The sequence below is a fragment of the Cricetulus griseus genome, chromosome 2 (assembly GCF_003668045.3).
Source record: "Cricetulus griseus strain 17A/GY chromosome 2, alternate assembly CriGri-PICRH-1.0, whole genome shotgun sequence".
Taxonomy (NCBI): domain Eukaryota; kingdom Metazoa; phylum Chordata; class Mammalia; order Rodentia; family Cricetidae; genus Cricetulus; species Cricetulus griseus.
This window is the reverse complement of record NC_048595.1, coordinates 343,829,862-343,851,202: the sequence shown is the minus strand read 5'-3', so window position 1 is coordinate 343,851,202 and position 21,341 is coordinate 343,829,862. Positions and strand designations below refer to the sequence as shown.

General features: G+C 40.6%; 1 protein-coding gene across 5 annotated transcripts in view; it reads left to right on the top strand.

Annotated features, from left to right (window-relative positions):
• The window catches only part of Rai14 (retinoic acid induced 14), a 134,537-nt gene that overhangs the window by 110,669 nt on the left and 2,527 nt on the right, over positions 1–21,341 (top strand). For 3 of the 5 annotated variants that reach the window (XM_027401274.2, XM_027401275.2, XM_027401273.2), the window contains exons 6-17: positions 3,433–3,490; positions 4,290–4,360; positions 6,127–6,233; positions 7,162–7,340; positions 7,631–7,659; positions 8,662–8,748; positions 9,868–9,954; positions 13,240–13,294; positions 15,161–15,279; positions 16,011–17,540; positions 18,885–19,034; positions 21,261–21,326. In XM_027401274.2, coding sequence (XP_027257075.1) covers positions 3,433–3,490; positions 4,290–4,360; positions 6,127–6,233; positions 7,162–7,340; positions 7,631–7,659; positions 8,662–8,748; positions 9,868–9,954; positions 13,240–13,294; positions 15,161–15,279; positions 16,011–17,540; positions 18,885–19,034; positions 21,261–21,326 — 2,538 coding nt within the window. The remainder of the gene's footprint in view (positions 1–3,432; positions 3,491–4,289; positions 4,361–6,126; positions 6,234–7,161; positions 7,341–7,630; positions 7,660–8,661; positions 8,749–9,867; positions 9,955–13,239; positions 13,295–15,160; positions 15,280–16,010; positions 17,541–18,884; positions 19,035–21,260; positions 21,327–21,341) is intronic. The other 2 variants (XM_027401276.2, XM_027401277.2) reach the window with 2 other exon arrangements.

The following is a 21,341-nucleotide window of genomic DNA, read 5'->3' as shown; positions in this document are numbered from 1 at the left end:
TACCTATCATCTGTGAAAGGAGAAATAATTCTTCTCAGCACATACCCCGGTTAAAACTATCCTATAGCCCACTTGTAAAGAACAGCCAATGATAAGGTTGTTTCCATGGCAACTCTACTAGAAGAAAAGTGTATCCTCCCCAAAATTTGGATTACCTCTCTGGGATTGGCTTTATTACCCCCTGTTCAGTTCTTCTTTTCCAAACTGTAGTAACCCGGGCTCGCTGGCTCTGCGGTGTCCTGTGCTCTCTCTGTAAATTGCTCATGGGGTGCAGTCCTTCTGGATTAACAGTTTCAACCATTATCCTTGGTCTGTAACTCGATGAGCTTTTAGTTAGTTCTTGGTTCTTGCTTAAGTGCTCGCTTTTAGTCTTATTTATAATTTTTAGCCAATTCCCTGGTTTGCTGACTCTGCCAGGAAGTTTATAATGATCCCTTGAGGTGATGACCTCTGCAAATTTGTAAAGATACATATTTCATGAACTACTCTCTCAACCCCTGCTCCATAGCATCCCTACAGTAATGTCCAGCTGTTGCCAGTCAAAATGCAAGCTGGCTATTTTTCAGGAGCAGCATGGAGCAATAAAAAAGTGTTTGCAGTACTGTCTGCCCTGTCAGGCTATTTTCCTGGCCCTCGAAAGCACTCTTTTTGAGACTCAGCGTCTTGCTTTCATTTGGCTTTGAAATGCTTGGGACAAACCATGGTCGCATTCATCAACTTGCTGCATTGATCACACAGCTCCTTGTCTTGTCCTGCATGATACCCACTACTGCCCATTCTAGGAAAGTTTAACCTTAACGAGTCTTTGAAACAAAATTCAGGAAAAATAGATCTGTGTTTGTGATGTTGACTTAGGAGAGTCACTTTTGACCAGTTGACATGGAATTTTCTTACTGCCTTCTGCAGGACCAGGTCCTCAGGATAAGAGGGGAGAGGTGACTCATTTGCCCAGAGTGCCCTGCATCTCTCCACCCTGGGTCCTACCTCACTTTTTTAAAGTATGTTTTAAATTCCCATTCTGTTCTAGTCCATGCATCTGGCTCTGATTTTAAGGAAGATTTAACCTGACATGCTCGAAGTCCTTGTGGGCTAGGACCAGATATTCTAGCCTCTAATGTAATTTTATATCTGGTTATGCAAATACTTTGGTTTTTCTCTGAAATCTTTGAAGCCTTTAAATAGTTCCTTGTGCTGGTCTAAAATTAGGCCAAAGCCTTGGTAAGTAGTAACCTGATCTCCATCCCTCTAACTACAACAGAGGAAGCATTCCACCATAAGGTAACCTGTTCTTACCTCCCCTGGCCTGCGCTTCGTCTGGCCAAATATTGCTCTTTCTAGATTCCTGTTAGGACTCCAGCCATCCAAGGCCTCCTACTGGGCTTACATAGCAGACCTCTCCACCAGTGGTTTGCCCCTCTGCAAACCAGGCTGTGTACAAATGAGACAGACCCCTTTGTTTCCTGCTCTCTTCATCCCAACACCTCTGCATTTAGTGTTCTCTCTGAGACCTTGCTCTTGAACCCTGTGCATTGGTCCCTAAGCCCTGTCTGTCTGCTGAAGATAAGTCTGCTCTCTGGTTGTTGCCAGTTGCAGCTCCTAGCTCTTTAAGGCAGTTAGCACAAATAGAACTTTATGGAGTCCTGCAAATCCCAATGACTTCTCTTCCTTGCCTGTGTAAGTCCTCCTACCCTCCCCTAGATCAAGTGTTCTCAGGGTACAGTGCATGGTGCTAAACAGTTAGTATCTACCAGCAATCAGGCAAGTTGCTGTCTTTGTGGAGTTCACAGTCTGGTTAATAAGGAAAGGAACATATGCTACAAATTGCAGAGTACTAAGAAGGAAAGTGGTGGTTTCTAGGGAAGCCCTCAAGAGAAGGTGATATTTAAGTTGAGATCTCCAATGGGCAGAAAACTAGTGGAACACATTCCAAACAGAACAGCAAGTCCTGGGGCTTGGATAGTGGGGAGAAAGCCAGTGAATGAGTCAGAGGCAAAGATGTGAGAAAATGTGGTACAACATACAGGGCCTTGTATGTCAAGATATGCAAGCTAAGTAATTCTAGGTTCACTGTGGAATTCTGAAGGGCAGACACTGACAGTTTTATAAGTCGATTCTTTTGTGTAGGGAAGTGGGTAAGAGGGGACAAAACAATTGAGGAGATTCATTGGAGGCTAGACTAAGCTGTTCATATAAGTAGATGCTGCCTGGGGCTAGGATGAAGGTACTGAGAAAAAGAAGAAGGCCTCTCTCGTCTATGATTTGGGGAAAGGATCTACAAGATGTGGTGGGTGAGATACTAGAAGAGGAAGAGGAGGAAGAGAAATCACAGTTAATTCAGTTTCGATCTCATTGGGTAAATTGCCAATGGTGGTTGGTGTTCTCAGAGGTGGTAAAAACTCAGGGAGGAACAGGCTGGGAATGGAGGAGTGGAAAATTTGCCTTTTGAGTGCTTGTGAGATATCAAACCAGTGTTGCCAAGCAGGTTTAGTGGGTTCTCAAGCCTCACAGGGCACTCACAGGTGACACTGTATATGAATAAGTATCCAGGCTCTAACAGGTTCAGATCCTGGCTTCACCACTGCCATAATTCAAGCAATTGATTAACTTATTTATACATCAGTTCCCACTGACGATGACTACAGAGAGAGTCATCCAACTTGGGTTGTTAGCAGACTTAAAGGAATTCTTGATTCACAGCCTGGCACACAATACTTGACATAATACTTGCTGCTGTTGTTGGGTTCTACATCTGTTGCTTGCAGTCACTAACATCTGGATGTAGGTGTAGATGGGATTACCAAGAAGAGAGCTTCGGAGAAAATCAATGACAAATGTGAGGTTGTATGTTTTGTTAGAGGAGGGGGGGCGCTGTCCAGAGTAGTAGGGGAAGCCACAAGAGGCAGAACCAGACAGAGAGCCTCCAGGAGGAGGAGGGGGAAGAGAGCAGGCCGCTGCTCCAAGAGTGGTCGGAGAAATGTGTTAAAAGTGAAAGACTGCTGGTGACCTTGCATAGGCCATCACTATGGGATCCTGAGGGCAGGTGACTAACCTAAGTGGATTCCTGCGTGAGTGGGAGACAAGGAAACAGAGTCACTGTGTAGGTGACTCAGGGAAACTGGTTTTAGGAATGGGATAGAGAATGAGAGGAAATGGGAAATATAGGATCTACATGGGAGATCTTAGAGCATGTTTGTTAGCTGCTGGGTTAGATGATGTAAAGGAGGAGTGAATGACTAGATCAGGAAACAGGTGACCGTAGCTAATGACATGGTTATTTGGGTATGTATCTCATAAAGGACTGTGGGCTCACAGAGCTCAGAAGGCAGGATTTATGCATGTGTGTGACTCTCTGAATAAGTGGTGCTAGAAGGAAAAGGATGGACTTGATGGTATTTGTACGGTTACTTTAAGAAACTTATTTTTGTCTCACAGTACAAAAGCCCCGCTGAAAGTATTGACAACTCCGGGAAAACAGCTTTACATTATGCAGGTAACATTCACTCCCTTATGTGTCCATTCTACTCTAAGAAACTGTTCAGTTGTCACTCAACTTACGGTACTATTCCTGTGGCTGATTTCCGTAGTTCCCAGACATTCCCATTTTACTCCATTTGTAAGTCACACACAGATTCATTTAGGAGTGCACCTATAGTTTCCTGCCATGCAACCAGTTAAGTGGTTAATATATTCAGCTCAGGCTTAGAGTAAGCTCAGTGAGAAGGTGTGTTTGGCATGTGCAAGGCTCTTTGTGCTTAGCATGTGCAAGGCTCTGGTTTGAAGCTCCAGTACTAAGTATGTATGTACCCATGCATGCATGCATATGTATATAGATTTTAAAATCAATTTAAAGTTCCTTATAAAGTAGACAGTAATGAGCAGTTGTGGATTTCAGGGCTATAAGATGCTGATTTATGTATTTTTTTATTTAATTTGGGGACCACAATAAACATCAATTGTATTTGTCCACCTTCGGTTTTACTGTCTTGTCAGAGCTTCAAGTGACAGATGTTGATACTGAATTCACTGGGTAATTAAGTATATAATTAATTTTATTTCTAGTTGTAGAAAAGCCAAGTCCTGTGAGAAGCTAAATCATATGCTTGCCTACAGGTAACTGGGAGTCCGTGGCTGTAGCTTTGGCTAACGTGGAAATTAAGCAGTGTTTGCACACACCTGTGGCTTAGCCTTGCTCTTCTGTGCTGTTCACCTGCTGGGCAGAGAGTGAACTCTTCCTTCCTAGAAGTGGTAATCTGGGTTGTTTGTGACCAGTTGTGTTTTTCCTTCCCCAGCGGCACAGGGATGCCTTCAAGCTGTGCAGATTCTCTGCGAACACAAGAGCCCCATAAACCTCAAGGACTTGGTAGGTACCAGGTGGACTCTGAGGGAAACGGGGTGCGGGTTTCTAATGAGACTTTAAAGACCTTAGTGTTTGGCAAAACTCTATTCCTTTTCAGCCAGAAATCATTCTGCAAAATGGTTTTATATGTTAATACTTATGAATCCCTAAACTGTCCGTATTTTGGAGTGTGGTCCTTAGATATGTGTATTTTTATAAGTCAATGTTGGTGTTCTACCATTAACCCAAATGTGAATAAAACTTTGTGTCTCAGCTTATAAAAATAGAAAATTTTATATATCACTTGTCTTGTTGCTGTGACAAAGTATTCGACCACAGTGGCTTAAAATAGGAGGGATTCATTTTGGCTCTCACTTTGAAGGTGCAGGGAAGTCATGACCGTAGGAACTTGAGGGAGCTATTTCCACTGCATCCATAGTCATGAAGCAAAGGGGGACTAATGCTATTTCTGAATTTGCTTTCTTCTTTCTAGTCCATTCTAGCTGTTATGGTGGGTCTTCCTACCGAATCTAACCTAATTTAGAAAGTCCCTCCCACAGATGTCCATAGATTTGTCACCAAAGGGAGTCTAACTCTTCTCAAGGTGAGAATCAGTGTAAACTGTCAGAGATATCTAGTTAGAAATTCTGTTGTTTTCTTTCATGGTATCACCTTGGATGATTCTTAGTAGAATTTTCCAACTCCGAAGAGAACTTTTAGTCTTTTTAAACTTCACAGGCCTATTATGAGAATACATTTATATGCCTTTGGCATGTGGTTCCAGGGTCTAATGACATGCTGTAGCAGGAAAATTGGCACATAATTCCTTGCTCCTGATCAAGCAAATACGTTTCCACTTTCCGAACCTCAGCATAGGCTAAGTATCTGTATTCCAAAAGTCCCCAAGTCCATGTACTGAAACTTGTATTTCATGTAGATAGCTGAAATGTATAAACTACAAGGTGTTTTATATGAAAAAAATATAAAAATGAACTTCATATGTAGCCTTGGGTACTTTATTATGCAACCAGCCCCAAATCCCCGTATTCTAAATTCTGGAATACTTCTGTCATTGGTTTGTTTTGGTTTGGCTTTTTTTTTTTTTTTAGATTATGTATGAAAGCATTTTGCATACACGTATGTATGTGTACCACATGTGTGCCTGGTGCCTGCAGAGGCTAGAGGGCATCAGATCCCAGGAACTGCAGTTATGGATGGTTGGTTATGAGCTGCTACAATTATATCTGGGTGCTCTGGAAAAGCAGCAAGTGTTGTTAAGCTGAACCATCTCTCCAGCCCCACTAGTTTTATTTTTTCAAAGTCTTCATTTAAATTTTTTCCATGTATTATTATTGGGGGATGCAACATGCATGAAGTTAAAGGACATAGTGAGCAAGTCAGTTCTCTCTTTCCTACACGTGGGTGCCGGGGATGGCATTCAGGGCTTCAGCAATAGCAACACTTGCCCTTAGCTGTTGATCCATTCTCCAGCCCCAATTTACTTCCGTCTGAACACACTTAGTGTGAATACGCTCTTACATTAGAGGTGGAGCTAGTGATAGGTAATGGAGCTAGCAACCTTAATAGCTGGATTTCTAGAGAAAAGCTAAAGTCAGTGAAATTGCCTAAGACTTATGGTTAAGTGGAAGGGTAGCCCTAAAGGGGCATAGAAAGCCACACTAATGAAAGCATAGCCTCCACAGTACAAGTCCTGAGAAAAATGTGGAAGGGTGAGGTATTGCAATCCTGCTGTTTGGAGTTGGAGTTACAGTCTGCGGTTTTTCTCCTAGGATGGGAACATACCCCTGCTTGTGGCAATACAAAATGGCCACGGTGAGGTCTGCCACTTTCTCTTGGATCATGGAGCAGATGTCAATTCCAGGGACAAAAATGGAAGGTACCACAAGTTAAGGCAGAAGTCGTAACTTCAGTGATACCCATTTATTTTAGTGTTATAAAGTGGTTTCCTTCTTTTTAACTTTACCTTCCTGATAATTGAGAGTATGTTTTGACTAAGAAGAAAAAAAAAAATCCTGCAGGCTTACCTGCATGGGCAGAGTTGCTGGTTGGATCTGCAAAGAAACTACATAAATATTGAATTGAATAAGCCATTTCCTGTGGTTTTTTTCATTCTAAACAAACAAAGGTAAATATACTGAATGTATTTAAAAATAATTTTAACCTGGGCGGTGGTGGAATATACCTCTAATCCCAGCAACTTGGGAGGCAAAGGCAGGCAAGTCTATGAGTTTGAGGCCAGCCTGGATTACATAGTGAGTTCCAGGACAGCCAGGGCTACACAGGGAAACCCTGTTTCAAAAGAAAAAAACCCAATAATGATAATGGTAATAATAATAAATAATTTTAAAGCTGGGTGTGGTGGCACATTCCTTTAATCTTAGCATTACAGATGCAGAGGCAGGAGAATTGCTGAGTTCAAGGCCATCCTGGTCTACAGAGCAAATTTCAGTACAACCAGGGCTACTCAGGGAAACCCTGTCTTGAAACAATAAAATAACAATAATTTTAATAATGTATGTGCTTGAAAATAATAGAGGTGAAAGAATCTGGCCTTTTTTTTTTTTTTTTTCCAATCACAGGAAATTCTGTCATTGTATACCATATATAGTTTAACATTTTGATTTAGTCTAAATTTTTAAGAAATAACACCTTATTTCATCTTGACAGTTTTCCACTTAATTCCCCAATGACTGAAGATTTAACTGCATTCAATCCCTGTTTCATTGTTTTCAAGACAAGTGCGTCTTCTCGGGAAGGCATTTCCACCTTTGATTATACTAAACTGACATCTCCTTTTTCTCCAGAACTGCTCTCATGCTGGCCTGTGAAACTGGCAGCTCGAACACTGTGGAAGCCTTAATTAAAAAGGGTGCAGACCTGGCCCTTGTAGATTCTCTTGGACACAATGCCTTATATTATTCCAAACTCTCAGAAAATGCAGGAATTCAAAGCCTTCTATTATCAAAAATCTCTCAGGATGCTGGTATGTAAAAGAAAACAGCCAATGTTTTTTTGGTTTTTTTTTTTTTGGTTTTTTTTTTTAATTTACCCACTCATTTTCCCCAAAAGGGTAAAGGAATTTGTGCAATATGATACGGTTTATTATTCTTTCAGATATATACTTGAAGAAAAACAAAATGTTAAATGTTATGTATGGGGTGTGTGTGTGCACGCGCGCACACGCACGTGCATGTATCCACCCACCCAAAATTTGTAAAAGATATGTGTCATTATAATTCTTATAGTCTTTTTTTCCCCACTTTTTTTCTTTAGATGTAAAGACCCCAACAAAACCAAAGCAGGTATTTATCTTGGGGATGAGATGTTAAATATTTTTTTAAATTTTTGCTTGTGACAATATGAAAATGTTGAGAATAAATGCTGTGGTTCCTTAGGACAGTGATTAAAAACTGGGTTGAAAATTCTGAAGGAAAGACTGACATAATTTCGAGTGAATGATTCATTGTTGCATGGTGGCAAATAATTTAACAATTTTATTATATTGTTTGAAAAATAGGTACTTCATACTGCATTTTTTTAATGAAGTGCAGTAATAACAGATGTGGGAAAATATTCAGTGTGGTTAAATCTTGAAACTAAATGAAAATATGTTAAATATATCCTATGGGTATATAATATATATATATATATATATATATATATATATATATATGAAATTGTTAAGGCATTTGTGAAAATAAGAGATTAAGCCTTTTAATTTTAATTGCAGTTTTAAAAACTGTCATTGGTGTTATACAGAGTAGCAGTAATAGAGGCATTTTCTTATTGTGGTTTTTCTTAAAGGCATGTGGGCTCTCTGTGTATATCTATATCTGGCCATTCTGTACATTTGTACACTGAAGTTTTTAAGTCATAGAAAGCAGATATTTAATCCAGGATTTATTATGTGCTAACTGTTGCTTATCAGGAACCTTTGCATATGCAGCTCTCTTTCCCCTTCTCATTTCTTCATTACGGGGTGGTGGGGTGAATGGAAGCTGTGCAGAGTTGCAGAGTGCTCTGTATGGGTTATGATTGATAGGCACGTCTTCATCCTTTCCCAGTTCTACACACCATGTTAATCTGGTTTTGTCTCCTCTTGCCACCAAAGCATGGGTTGCTGGAAGAAAACTTAGCACATGCATGTTACTTATTGTTCTGTTAGCAGCGTGTTTCAGGACTTGAAGAAGCTAGGAATGCATAACTGTCAGCAGGTTGTTCTCATGTGTTTGCTGCAGCTACTCGCTCCGACTTTACTAACATAACTAACCCACCTCCATTCTTTGGACTGTGATAACTTTCAGCATGATCAAGTCTCTAAAATAAGCTCAGAAAGAAGTGGAACTCCAAAAAAACGCAAAGCTCCACCACCTCCTATCAGTCCTACCCAGGTAAAAGCAAGAGTGAACGAACCATAAACAGAACCAAAAGCCATCATTTTGTGTCTAGGTCCAAAGGGATGTTAAAATTCTGACCCCTAAGCTCACATTCTAAATCTTCCTTAGTAGTTGTTCAGCTTCAAACTATCGGCTCAATATGTGGCTCAACAATAGAGTACCTGCCCAGCATGTGTGTGCCCCTTGGTTGGAACTCAAGGAGAACACACGCACACATGTACACACATACACACACTTGCGCACACACAGAGTAAATCGCAGTGGCACTTAGTAAGCTGGGATATTGTGGGTTTCATCTATCTTAAAATTAAAATTTAACAGTATCTTTTTTCTCTAAACTTCAAGGAAATTTCTCAAACTCTTGGGACAGAAGCTTTTCCTCATGATAATTTTGAAGCGTCATTAGCTCCTATTAACCGCTAGCTAGTGAGGGCATAAATGGGAGTCAATTGTAGGTAGTTTTTGCAGATGTTGATATTTGCCTTTTTTACTACATTTATGGGTGGCTAATATTAAAAGTTTTTGTTTTCTGAGTACATTTAGAGGAGCAAGACCAAAAAATATGAAATATCAGACAAAAACAGGGTAAGTTTTATTGCTAAGATAAGCATAAGATATAAAAAATATAAAATAGCTGGGTGTTGGTGGCTCACACCTTTAATCCCAGCACTCAGGAGGCAGAGGCAAGCAGATCTCTGTGAGTTTGAGGCCAGCCGGGTCTATAGAGTGAGTTCCAAAGCAATACAGAGAAACCCTGTCTCAAAAAACAAAACAAAAAAAAAGATAGTGGAGAGGACTATCAAATTGGGTAAGCACTTGTAAATATGTTAGCATATTCATTAATATCGTTCTCAACCCACAGTAGAATTTTATCTATTTTCCAAGTTGATATCGTTAATATATAGCATTATGTAGTTATACTCTGATAGCTTTCAGAAATACTTGAAGCAACTGGAATGCCTTGAGGATTTTACTCCTGAATTAGGTGAAATTCTGCATACCTACTGTTAGAGTCAACCCTAGGGAATAAACCATGGCTTGTTGAGCACCACGGGAGACAGGGCTTTGAAGATCCATCCTTTATCGGTGGTTTTCTTTTTCCTTTTTTTTTAGTTGAGTGATGTGTCTTCCCCAAGATCAATAACTTCTACACCACTCTCGGGAAAGGAATCAGTATTTTTTGCTGAAGCGCCCTTCAAGGTATTCCCTTTCTGTGTTCAATTTTCTTAACATAGTTAATGATACCTGCTCACCTTGCTTTAATTTATGCAATACTAGTAAGGCAAAACAGATTACACTTTTGAATCACTATTTTAGGACATTTCACCATGAAGAGCCCCTTGATGATTTTTTTCTGGCATGGATAACATAAAAGACTAGAAAAAAATAAATCACATTTACTGATAATTTTCAAATAAGAGATAGATGACGTTTATGTAAAATCGTTAGCTCTTAGAAGCAGAAAGTAGAATGGTGGTTCCTAGGGTTGAAAAGATTGAGGAATTTGGGGGAGATGTTGAAGGGAGAAATTTAAGAGCTCTATTAGATAATGTAGTGACTAGAGTTCACCATGTGTTTTACTCTTTAAAATTGCTGAGGGCTAAGGAGATGACTCACCCCGTGGATAAGATACTGACTGAAGGAAGAGCTGAGGTCATGTCTCTAGAATACACATGAAGCTGAGTGCAGTAGCATAGGTCGGTAATCCTAGCTTTCTCAGGATGAGATGGGAGATGGAGACAGGAGAATCCTACTGAAGCAGAGGCAAAATAACAAGAGACCCTGTTGCAAACAAAGAGGAAGGCAAGATAAACACTCAGGGTTGTTCTTTGACTTCCATACCAATCCTGTACTCATCCCATGGTACACTCGCATCCACATTCTCTCTCTCTCTCTCTCTCTCTCTCTCTCTCTCTCTCTCTCTCTCTCTCTCTCTCTCTCTCACACACACACACACACACACACACACACACACTGTATTAACACATGTATGTAGACACAAAAATAATAGTTATTGAGAGGCAGTTTTTGGTATTTTTACCACAAAAAAAATACATGAGGCAATGTTAACTGGTACAGTTTAGCCATTCTTCATCATATAAATCGAGGTATTACTGTGTAGCTAATAAATAAATGCAATGCTTAATTTAAAAGTATTCTTAAATTTTAAAAAAATTTAATTTATTATTTGCACCATGGTCATGCAGTGCCCTCGGAGGCCGGAAGAGGGCATTGGATCCCCTGGAACTGGAGTTATAGAAAGTTGTAATACAACATGTGGGTGCTGGGAATTTAACCCAATTCCTCCGGTAGATCAGTGGCTGCCATTAACCACTTAGCTATCACTCCAGCCAAAAGTAAAATTCTTGAAAACTGAAGGTTTTACCTACATCTCATTTATTCCTGGGTATTGGGTATTTATAAAATGGCAATATTTTTTTTATATTCTCTACAGGAAATGCAGTGTCCTATATTGGATACTAGGATAGAGAAAATATATTAATAGAGCTAAATGTGATGTTGCAAATACCTCAAGTACCCAACTATAGAGGCAGAGGAACAGAGATCAAAAGTCAATGCCAACCTGCTATGTAGAAAGCTCATGCCTAGCCTGAGCTTTGAAAAGTGAGGCCATGTCTCAAAAAATCAGAACCCAGGGATTTAGCTCAGCGGTAGAGTGTTTGCCTAGTGTGTAGATCCTAGTGTAAATATAATTCCTTCTAGTGTAAATATAATACCAGTGGGAAAAGTGCTGAAGTCTCAATACAGAACAGTTGTGAGTTAGTTAACTAATTTATTATGCTAATATCTCCATTTTGTCAGATGTATTATGAATCTGTTCTCTCTGTCACTTCCTTCACTTTAACAAGGCTGCATTAATAAACTTTTAAGATGAACACTTACATGGGGTAAGACAAGAAAGTCATGGTCCTGTTATTAGTGCCCTCATGTCTTCTAATGTGGTTGTGGCTTAAGAGGAGCAATGCATTCCACCTCGTGACATCATGAATTGTCACTTCAAAGAGTAACAGAATCTAATTCCTAAACAATGCAAGACAAAACAAAATTTTTAAAAAATGACTATTATTTACAATGGCTGAAGTTTAAGAAGACCAGGGGTTGTTGGGCATGTATTACAGTAGAACTAGACCTGTCATTTTCTACAGGTGGGATTGTAAAATGTTGGATAATTTGTATGTTTGACAAATTTGTTACAAGTTAAATGTGTGCCTCCTATATGATCCAGCCCTATGTGTTTACCCAACAAAAGAAAGTATATGTCTATACCACGTCATATACTTAAATGTCACTGGTTCATTCACACTATCCCTATGCTGAAAACATTGTAAATGTCATCAGTAATTGTGTGGATGAAGGTAATGATGGTATGAGAGAACATCACTCGATAAACAGTAGAAGGATTGAGCTGTGTGTCCGGTGAGCAGCGTCGGAAATAGAAAATCATCACAAAGGATAGAACAGGCCAGCCACAAAGATACCCTTCCTGTGTGACATTTGTCATAGCAACTTTAGAATATGCAAACGGGGGAGCCTGGAATGGAGCAGGCTGAGACTGTTTGGGATAGGGAAACATTGGGAATGATTGGCAGGAATTTCTGATTGTCATAGTGCCCCTATCTGTGTACTTGTTACAATCTCATGAAGTTGTCAGCTGTCATTGGAAGCAGTTTACAGTGTGTACCCTGTAAAGCCGAAGAAAGTGCCATAAAGGACAGGACGGCCTATCCTTTAAAGATAAGCATTTGTCAAAAGTAAGCCACTCCACTAACATTGAGCAAAGTCCTTACTTGAAAAGGGCCTCACCCATACATGTCTGTAGCTCATCAGGGTGAAATGCAGTGATTTCTGGCAAAGTTGCTGAAACATTTAAAATGAGAATCTGTTTAAAGCTCCAAGAAGTTTTGTAGTATATTAACAGATTTTTCAGGGACAAACTAATTCCCTAAATCTTAAGGGAATCAACTATCAACCCAAGACCATAAAAATGTTTTAAAGTTACCTATGTTTTCCCTGACTATTAACACATCTTTTTTTTAAAAAAAAAAAGATAATAGCAGGAAATTTAACAAATTGCAAATATAAGAAATTTATTCTATTTAATATACTTCAGTCAGTGTATGACCCAGATAAATACTGCTTCTCTTTAACTTTATTATGAAAGTAAACTTTGTCATCTCAGGTCTTAGGATGTGGTCCAGAAATGGACTGCTACGTAAATTAAAATATAACTAGTTTATGAAAAGTATTCTGCAGTTGCTGATCTTTTCAAAATTATAAGTACTTTTATAAGTACTTGTGTCTTATTTGCATATAAGTCTTTTTCTGTGAGGTTTTCTACCCTTTTGTTAGTAGAACAGTACAAGCTCTTCTCTCAGCATCTCAAGGAGGGACGGTGGTTTGATTATGTGTAATGAGCACATTTGGGGGAATTCTTTAAGCATCATTTTTGTGTTTTGCACACAGGCTGAGATCAGTTCTATACAAGAAAACAAAGACAGACTGAGCAACAGCACAACAGGTAAGGACAGGAAAACTGATTTTCCTTCCTTTGACCACATTGAGTATTTTACCTGTTTCCATAAAGGGAGCAGCAGGCAGTCACACACTCTGTGTAAGGTCGTGAGAACTGGTCCATGCCCAGCACAGGACTGACAGCAATGCATAGGCTATGCTCTCTATACTGCAAGGGACATTAATTTACATGGTAAAGAATTAAGTTTGGATGTAAAAAAATTTTGTCACTATGAATTAGTATTTTCTCCAATTATGAATGCAGGCAGTAAATGACATTAGCAGAGTAGTGAAAAAGCCAAGAGGTCTCACAATTTCCTGTCACCTTACTCTTGTAGACATGTTCAAATACCATTTATAGTACCTCCCATAAAATGTATGGCGGTTATTAGACCTGCTTTTATTCTTAATATTTAATGTGCTATGACTAAGCTTTCAGATTACTATAGTCTGTGGATTTATCTTTTGCTGTTTTGAGATGGAGTCCATAGGTTTTAGGCTTTCAGCTTACAGCACCACACTCTCATTGCAGCCAGGCAGCAAGTTCTATCACCTTCTATCACCAAGACAGAAGGAATCATGCTCCTACCACATGTTACACTACAGGCTCCAAGTATACTCAGACAAAGAGAGTGCCAGTAAATCAAATACAGTTCCCATGACTTCACCAAGACAGGGATCAATCAATTGTGTCTTTTAAAGAAAATCTCTCCTAGGACCACAATTCTGAGGCTACTCTGCTATGTAGTAAGGTCCCTCTCTTAAAAAGGAAAAAGAAAACGAGTTCTTAGGAGAAGCTTGACATGTGTCCTGAAGGACGCATGCATGCATGAACGTTTTTAGATAAACAATGAGAGATTAAATGTGTTGTGGGAAGCTGTCTTTGCAGGATTGTAGTCGGAGCCAGCCCGTTTGTATCTGAGAGGGGATTGAGAAATGGTAGCTAAAGATGTTAAGAGAAAGACAGAGACACGGGATAGAGTCAGGAGGACAAATCCAGTGAATACTGAATGTCCTTAGTTTATTCTTCAACATTCTTAAGTACCCAATCAAAAAATGGAGACAGTAGCAGAAGACTTACTTCCCTTAATCCTCCAGTTATTTGGTAGCCACACCTATTATCCTTCCTTCAGGGTCAAGAGTAAACACACCTGAGCCCAAGTCTGTTGTTATTTAGATAATACATTCCCTACCAAGGCCAAGACATCCTGCCCTAGCCAAATGTTTAGACCTTTAGGTCTTTGGAAATACTAAGGACAGTTTTGAACTCTCTGATCTGGAAGCCAGATGAAGCGGACCCATCTATATGGGCCCCAACAATGTGTGCTGAGAGTATCTACAGAACACAGCAGAAATTGTGAGTTTGAAGAAAAGTGGAAATCTAGGAAAGATTTGTAAGTCATAAACCTGAAAAGGCAGATTTGGGACAGGCAGAGGTTCTGACCCATCTGTAGATAGTTTTTGGAGGGAGAATAATTGAAACACTTAAACCAAAGAAATGACCCAACCTCTGTATGTTCAGAAGGCTGTTCTGATATTCCCAGGCAGGCTCCATTTTACCGGGGGGGATGGGGGGGAGGGTGGAGACTTATTGGGGGTCCAAGAAAATGATAAAGCCTGAAGTATTCAGGGTATGAAACAACCCAGATACAGAGAGACCTCTGAAAAGACTCACAGCTGGGACATTGGGGTTACAGAGAGAAGTGAAAACCACTCAAGATGTGGTACTTGAAGTGAATGGCAAGTGTGCAGACTGCCAGCTGTCACAGTTGCTGTACAGCTATGTCCCCATGGCATTTGCCTTGCGATTCCACAGCATGGACTCAATGGTACCTCAGAGCCACCATCCCTTTGTCCTTTCTTTTCTCCCAAGGTGCTGACAGCTTATTGGATATAAGTTCTGAAGCTGACCAACAAGATCTTCTCGTCCTATTGCAAGCAAAAGTCGCTTCCCTTACCTTACACAATAAGGAGTTACAGGATAAATTACAGGTTTGTAAATATATTACTGATTCTGTAAAGTATTGGTGTGTTCAAGAGTAGTCTGGTATATATTGTTTTAAATAGCCACGTAAGTTTCTTCTTTTCCTATATAGTTAGTTTTAAAATTCTTAATGGTTTCAGTGTTCACTAATCTACTTCTGGAAATTGCTAAATTATGTATAAATATATAGTTTAATAAGCATAGTGACATAAAATTTAAATATAGATAAAAATGTGTTTGTATAAATAAAATTAGTGTATATGTGATATGTATACCCATCCTCCTTTCCCCTCCTCGTCCCTATCCTCCTACCCACATCCGTGTTTAGACCTTTTACACATTGAAATTTTATACATAAAATTTTAATGTATATAATAATAGCCATTGTTTAGTAAAAGTGATCTCTAATCATCCCTAGAACCTGATGAAAAGTAACTATGCAGTGCCTTGGGCAGTTGAACCGATATGAGAAACAAAGAAAAATTTGAACTGGAAGTTTTACAGATGAAACAACTAAAACTTTTTAAAATACAGAAATGAGCTATGCTAATAGAACACAGAATAAGCTTACACCGTAAGTCCGGCTCCAGTATGGACTATGTGTTTTCATGATATGGGAGAGCACATGCAAAATGATGACGCAGCTCTTCCATGCCTAAACTTCAGGTTGTCCCTTGCATTCCAGTTGTTTGCACACTTGGCCACTCATGAGTGTTACTTTTCCTTGTTTCTTTTCCAGGCCAAATCGCCCAAGGAGGCTGAAGCAGACCTAAGCTTTGACTCGTTCCATTCCACTCAGACTGACCTGGCGCCCTCCCTGGGCAAATCTAGTGAAGCCCCTTCCTCAGATGCCAAATCATCTCCATCTGTTGAACATCCTGTAGGGAAATCCACTGTTGACAGCGATGTCAGAATCCAGCAGCTACAGGATATTTTGCAAGATTTGCAGAAGAAATTGGAGAGTTCCGAAGCAGAGAAGAAACAGCTACAGGCCGAACTCCAGTCCCAGAGGACAGACCTGAGGTGCCTAAACAGCACAGAGATTTCAGAGAACGGCTCTGACCTCAGTCAGAAACTCAAAGAGACTCAGAGCAAATATGAGGAGGCCATGAAAGAGGTCCTCAGTGCTCAGAAGCAGATGAAATTGGGTCTCCTCTCCCAGGAGAGTGCCGATGGCTATTCGAGTCTCCGGGAGCCGATTGTCACGGATGAGGAAATGAACGTGCTAAAGCAGGACCTGCAGAGTGCATTGGCAGAAAGTGAAAGGAATAAAGAGAGAGTGAGAGAGTTAGAAACAAAGCTGGTAGAGCAGGAGAGGGCTGGGGCCACTAAGCCACCTGCAGAAGAGTGTGAGGAGATGAAAAGCTCATACTGCTCTGTCATTGAGAATATGAATAAGGAGAAGGCATTTTTGTTTGAGAAATACCAGCAGGCCCAAGAAGAAATTATGAAACTAAAAGATACACTCAAAAGTCAGATGCTACAGGAAGCCCCTGATGACGCTGGGGATATGAAAGAGGCCATGAACAGGATGATAGATGAACTCAATAAACAGGTAAGCGAGTTATCACAGCTGTACAAGGAAGCCCAGGCAGAGCTGGAGGATTATAGGAAAAGGAAATCTCTAGAAGATGCAGCTGAGTATATCCACAAAGCAGAACACGAGAGGCTGATGCACGTGACAAACCTGTCCAGGGCAAAAGCGGAAGAAGCGTTGTCCGAAATGAAGTCTCAGTATTCCAAAGTTTTGAACGAGTTGACTCAGCTCAAGCAACTGGTAGACGAACACAAGGAGAACTCTGTGTCCATCACCGAACATCTGCAAGTGATAACCACACTGCGGACAACTGCCAAAGAGATGGAAGAAAAAATCGGCAACCTCAAAGAGCACCTAGCAAGCAAGGAAGCAGAAGTCACGAAGCTGGAGAAGCAACTCCTAGAAGAGAAAGCTGCCATGACCGACGCGATGGTCCCCAAGTCTTCCTATGAAAAGCTCCAGGCATCCTTAGAGAGTGAAGTAAATGCCTTAGCAACCAAGTTAAAGGATTCAGTAAAAGAGAAAGAGAAAGCCCATTCGGAGGTCGCCCAGGTTCGAAGTGAGGTCTCCCAAGTGAAAAGGGAAAAGGAAGACATCCAGATTCTCTTGAAATCCAAAGAGCAGGAAGTAACGGAACTTCTGCAGAAATTCCAGCGCGCTCAGGAAGAACTTGAAGGGATGAGAAGATCCTCCGAGACCTCTTCAAAGCTGGAGGGGGATAAAGATGAAAAGGTCAGTGGATGCTCCTTGCTGTGAGGTTTCTGGCACTAAGTCCCAATAAGGCCCTTCAGATCTTCTTGTACTAAACCTTTACGGAATTTGTTGGTAACAACTTGTGTGAATCCTCAGAGGCTCTGTGCCTGCTGTCGCCATCACCAAAACCACATTCATAGTATGGTGATATACATCTGTAACCCCAGAATTTGCAGGATTGTAAATTGAAGGCTACCCTGGGCTGTATAGTAAGACTCTGTCTTTTAAATAAAAAGTATTTAGGGTATTTTTTAAAAGATAATGTAAAAACCCAACAGTGCATGTTCTCTCTCTCTCCCTCTCTCTCATACACACACATACACACACAAATTAATAGTTTAACACAAGCCTTGCTAGTGTCTTAGGGTTGCTATTGCTGTGATTGTCCTCAAAATGCCCTACAGACCTGCCTGATCTTATGGAGGTGTTTTCTCCACTGAGGCTCCCTCCTCTTCGATGAATCTAGCTTGTGTCAAGTTGACATAGGGCTAGCCAGCCCAGCTAGTATTAGGGATCCAGGACATGTGGCAGGTCTCCTCACCACCAACACTGTTTTCCCTGATCCCCATTTTCAAAGGTATGGGGGGAGCCAGCAATTTAGAGATGATTCTGGGTGTGGTACAAAGCATGAAAGGAAGTGAAAAGAAGTGAGTTCAGGAACATTCTGTACCCGAATTTTCTCTGCATCCCCAATCCCTTATGCTCTGATGGCGTTAGAACCCATATTTGTTTTTTTACCTGGGGACCGGTGGGAAGATGTGAGAGGTTGTTTTCACTTTAAAGCAAGCTGTCTAGAGGCGTTAGGCTCCTTGGACTTACTAACTGTCCATTTCAGTGGAAGATGATGGCCATACTCACAATGTGTGAAGCACACACAGAGCCTTAAGAAACAGCCTAGGAATTAAGCCTCTGAGTATTGATTTGACTTTGTGGATAAAGAATCACTCCTGGATTCATAGAATGAGCTAAAGTTCTTAGCGTCACAAGACAGATGTGACAAATCTAGATTTGATCAAATTATGTATTATATCTTTAGTGCACTCCTTTTAAAGTAAGAGAATTACATTGGCATTGTAGCTTTTCTTAAAAGCTACATGCACTTAAAACACAATAGGCCTTATCTGAATGGTACAGACGCCAAGGTCTTAACTGGTTTGTCTGAATTTGTTATGCTTTGTTTTACGGATTTCCTTTAAGAAATAAATAAAGAAGTCAGACCAGAGATTCAAAGAAATGACTAATGTTAGAGGCCTAGAAATACCCAGAATATTGCTTCTGTAGAGAGATTACTAGCCTATTATTTTAACTTTTCTTTCTCACTAGATAAATGAGATGTCGAAGGAAGTCATGAAGTTGAAGGAGGCCCTCAACAGCCTCTCGCAGCTCTCCTACTCCACAAGTTCATCCAAGAGGCAGGCCCAGCAGCTGGAAGCGCTGCAGCAGCAGGTCAAACAGCTACAGAACCAGCTGTCTGTGAGTGCACTTCTGTCCTCAGCCTTGTGGGGTGGAGGGTGAGCAGATTTCACACCAGTTTAGCTGGCTGTGACAAAAAGATGCTCTGATGAGTAATGGATTCAAGACTTGGTGAGTGCAAATGAGGGAAACACTGGGAGACTTCCTAGGCATCGTTGCAATGAGACAGGGAGATGCATCTGTCACTAGGATGGGAAAATCAGGAGAGCAAGAGGATGCTCATGGTCCCTCATCCACTGCTTTGTTACTCTCCTTTCTGTGGTAACGCATCAGCTCTGGCACTGCTACGGGCATCTTATTGTTAGGGGGTCAGGATCTTAGGTGGTTGTTTATCTACATATTTGAAGTTGCTCTTGGTTTTTCTGCTTATTTTATGACCCAGGAAGGCCCACTCATATTTTTGTTTCCTTTGGCTGTTCCAACAAACTCCAAACTTGTTTTTAGTCAAAATAGTTCTAGAGATCAGAACACTGACAGTCAGTTTCACTGGACGACCGTCAAAGCGTGGCAGGGCTGCTCCTTCATGACTAAGGGAGCATCCATCTCTTTGCCTGCCAGCTACTAGATGCACCCTGCCTTCTAGGGCTCATCATACCTTGCCCACCTTTAGAGTGCATCACCCCACCTTCAGCTTTTATCCTGTTACCCCCTCTTTCCACCTCTGATGTCCATGCTACTCTCTTTGGAGACATTTGAAGGCTACACTCAGATTATCCATAATCCTCATCCCTCTCCTCTGAGTCCTAAATGGCATCTGCAAGGTCCTTTTTGCCACTTAAAGCTGCGTCATGTACATGGTTCGGCCCTTTTAACCTTGGCAACAACTTTACCAAAGGAGTGGTGGGATGGACTCTGGATTGCAGCAGATGGCTAGTGAAGTGAATAAGCACATAGGTGACCCGTAGAGCTGAACTATTACATCAGGAGTCAGGCAGAACATAGGACACATTTGCTAGCTGGAGGAGTGTGGTGAGAGGAGGGTGCTTTCTGCTAAGATTCAAAGGTGGGAATGACAGAGTCAGGACTAGGACCATGAAAGTGGGTAGGCACAATAGGAGGGCAAACTACAAAGCTGATTTAGATTTGAGAGGCTGGAGTGTCAGGTGGATCCCTCACTGGTATTGAAGACAAACAAGTGACGACAGAAGTAGGAATTACATAGCACCAGATGTGTTGGCACACACTTGTAGTGTTAGCACTTAGGAGGCTCAGGCAGGAGAATCACCATGAAGGTGATACGTAGTTGAGTCCCAGGCTAGCCTGAGCTACATGGGAAGACTGTCTCAACCCAGCCTTGTAGCATCAGCATAAAAACTTCAGAGGTGGCAATAGGAAAGCTATCTCAGATTCTAATACTGGTGATGAGGGGAGAAAGAGTATTGATGAACATTTGTGGATTTTTTTTAGGTAATCCATATTTTATGGTTTTAATTTTCATAACAAAGACAAAGGACTCCTTCTCTTAGAACAAGGAGAGTTGGGAGGAGGGTGAGGACAATAGGAACAGTCACTGGGGGGAACCGTAGTTCTAACTTAACAAGAGCAATGAATGTACCAGCAGTGGTAGTGAAGAACCCTGAGGCTGAGATCTTCCTTGTTTGTGTCCTTAGTACAGATAACTAAGTAGCTGGACGCCTTGGGGACTACACAGCATTATCTGTATACAGTAACTCCTTTAAAAATAAATAGATTTTATTTTAAATAATGTGATAATAACTGTTCAATGGAATCAGTACAATTTCCACTTAATGAAAACATACCTTCTGAATAAAAAAATAAAAATAGATTTTATTTTCTACTAAGTGAACAGCTATTTGGTAATTACAAAGTTGCAAATTAAGCAAAAATAAGTAACTTAAAATCTTTTTAAAAAATCTTAAAATGAAGTTTGCCCATTACTCAACAGTTCTGAAATAATTTCATTTCGCCTTTCACCTATTTTCTTACAACATCCACTTACAATGAATCCTCTGTGCACTCCCCACCCCCTGTATGTGTGTGTCTGGTGTTTTAAATTGAGATTGTATTAAGTACTTTGTCCACAACTATTCTTCTAGGGTTGACATACCAAGATGAGATAACTAGAATAGTGATAAGCACTTAAAAACACACAAGCCAGTGAATTTAATGAATCTAGAAGCTTCCTGTGCTAACACACAGAAGCAGATGTGTAGCATCTGAGTGATGGGTTTTCATACTTAATAATGTCAAATTGTCTCTTTCTAGGAATGTAAGAAGCAACACCAGGAGGTCATATCGGTTTATAGAATGCATCTTCTGTATGCCGTTCAGGTATGGTAACACCAG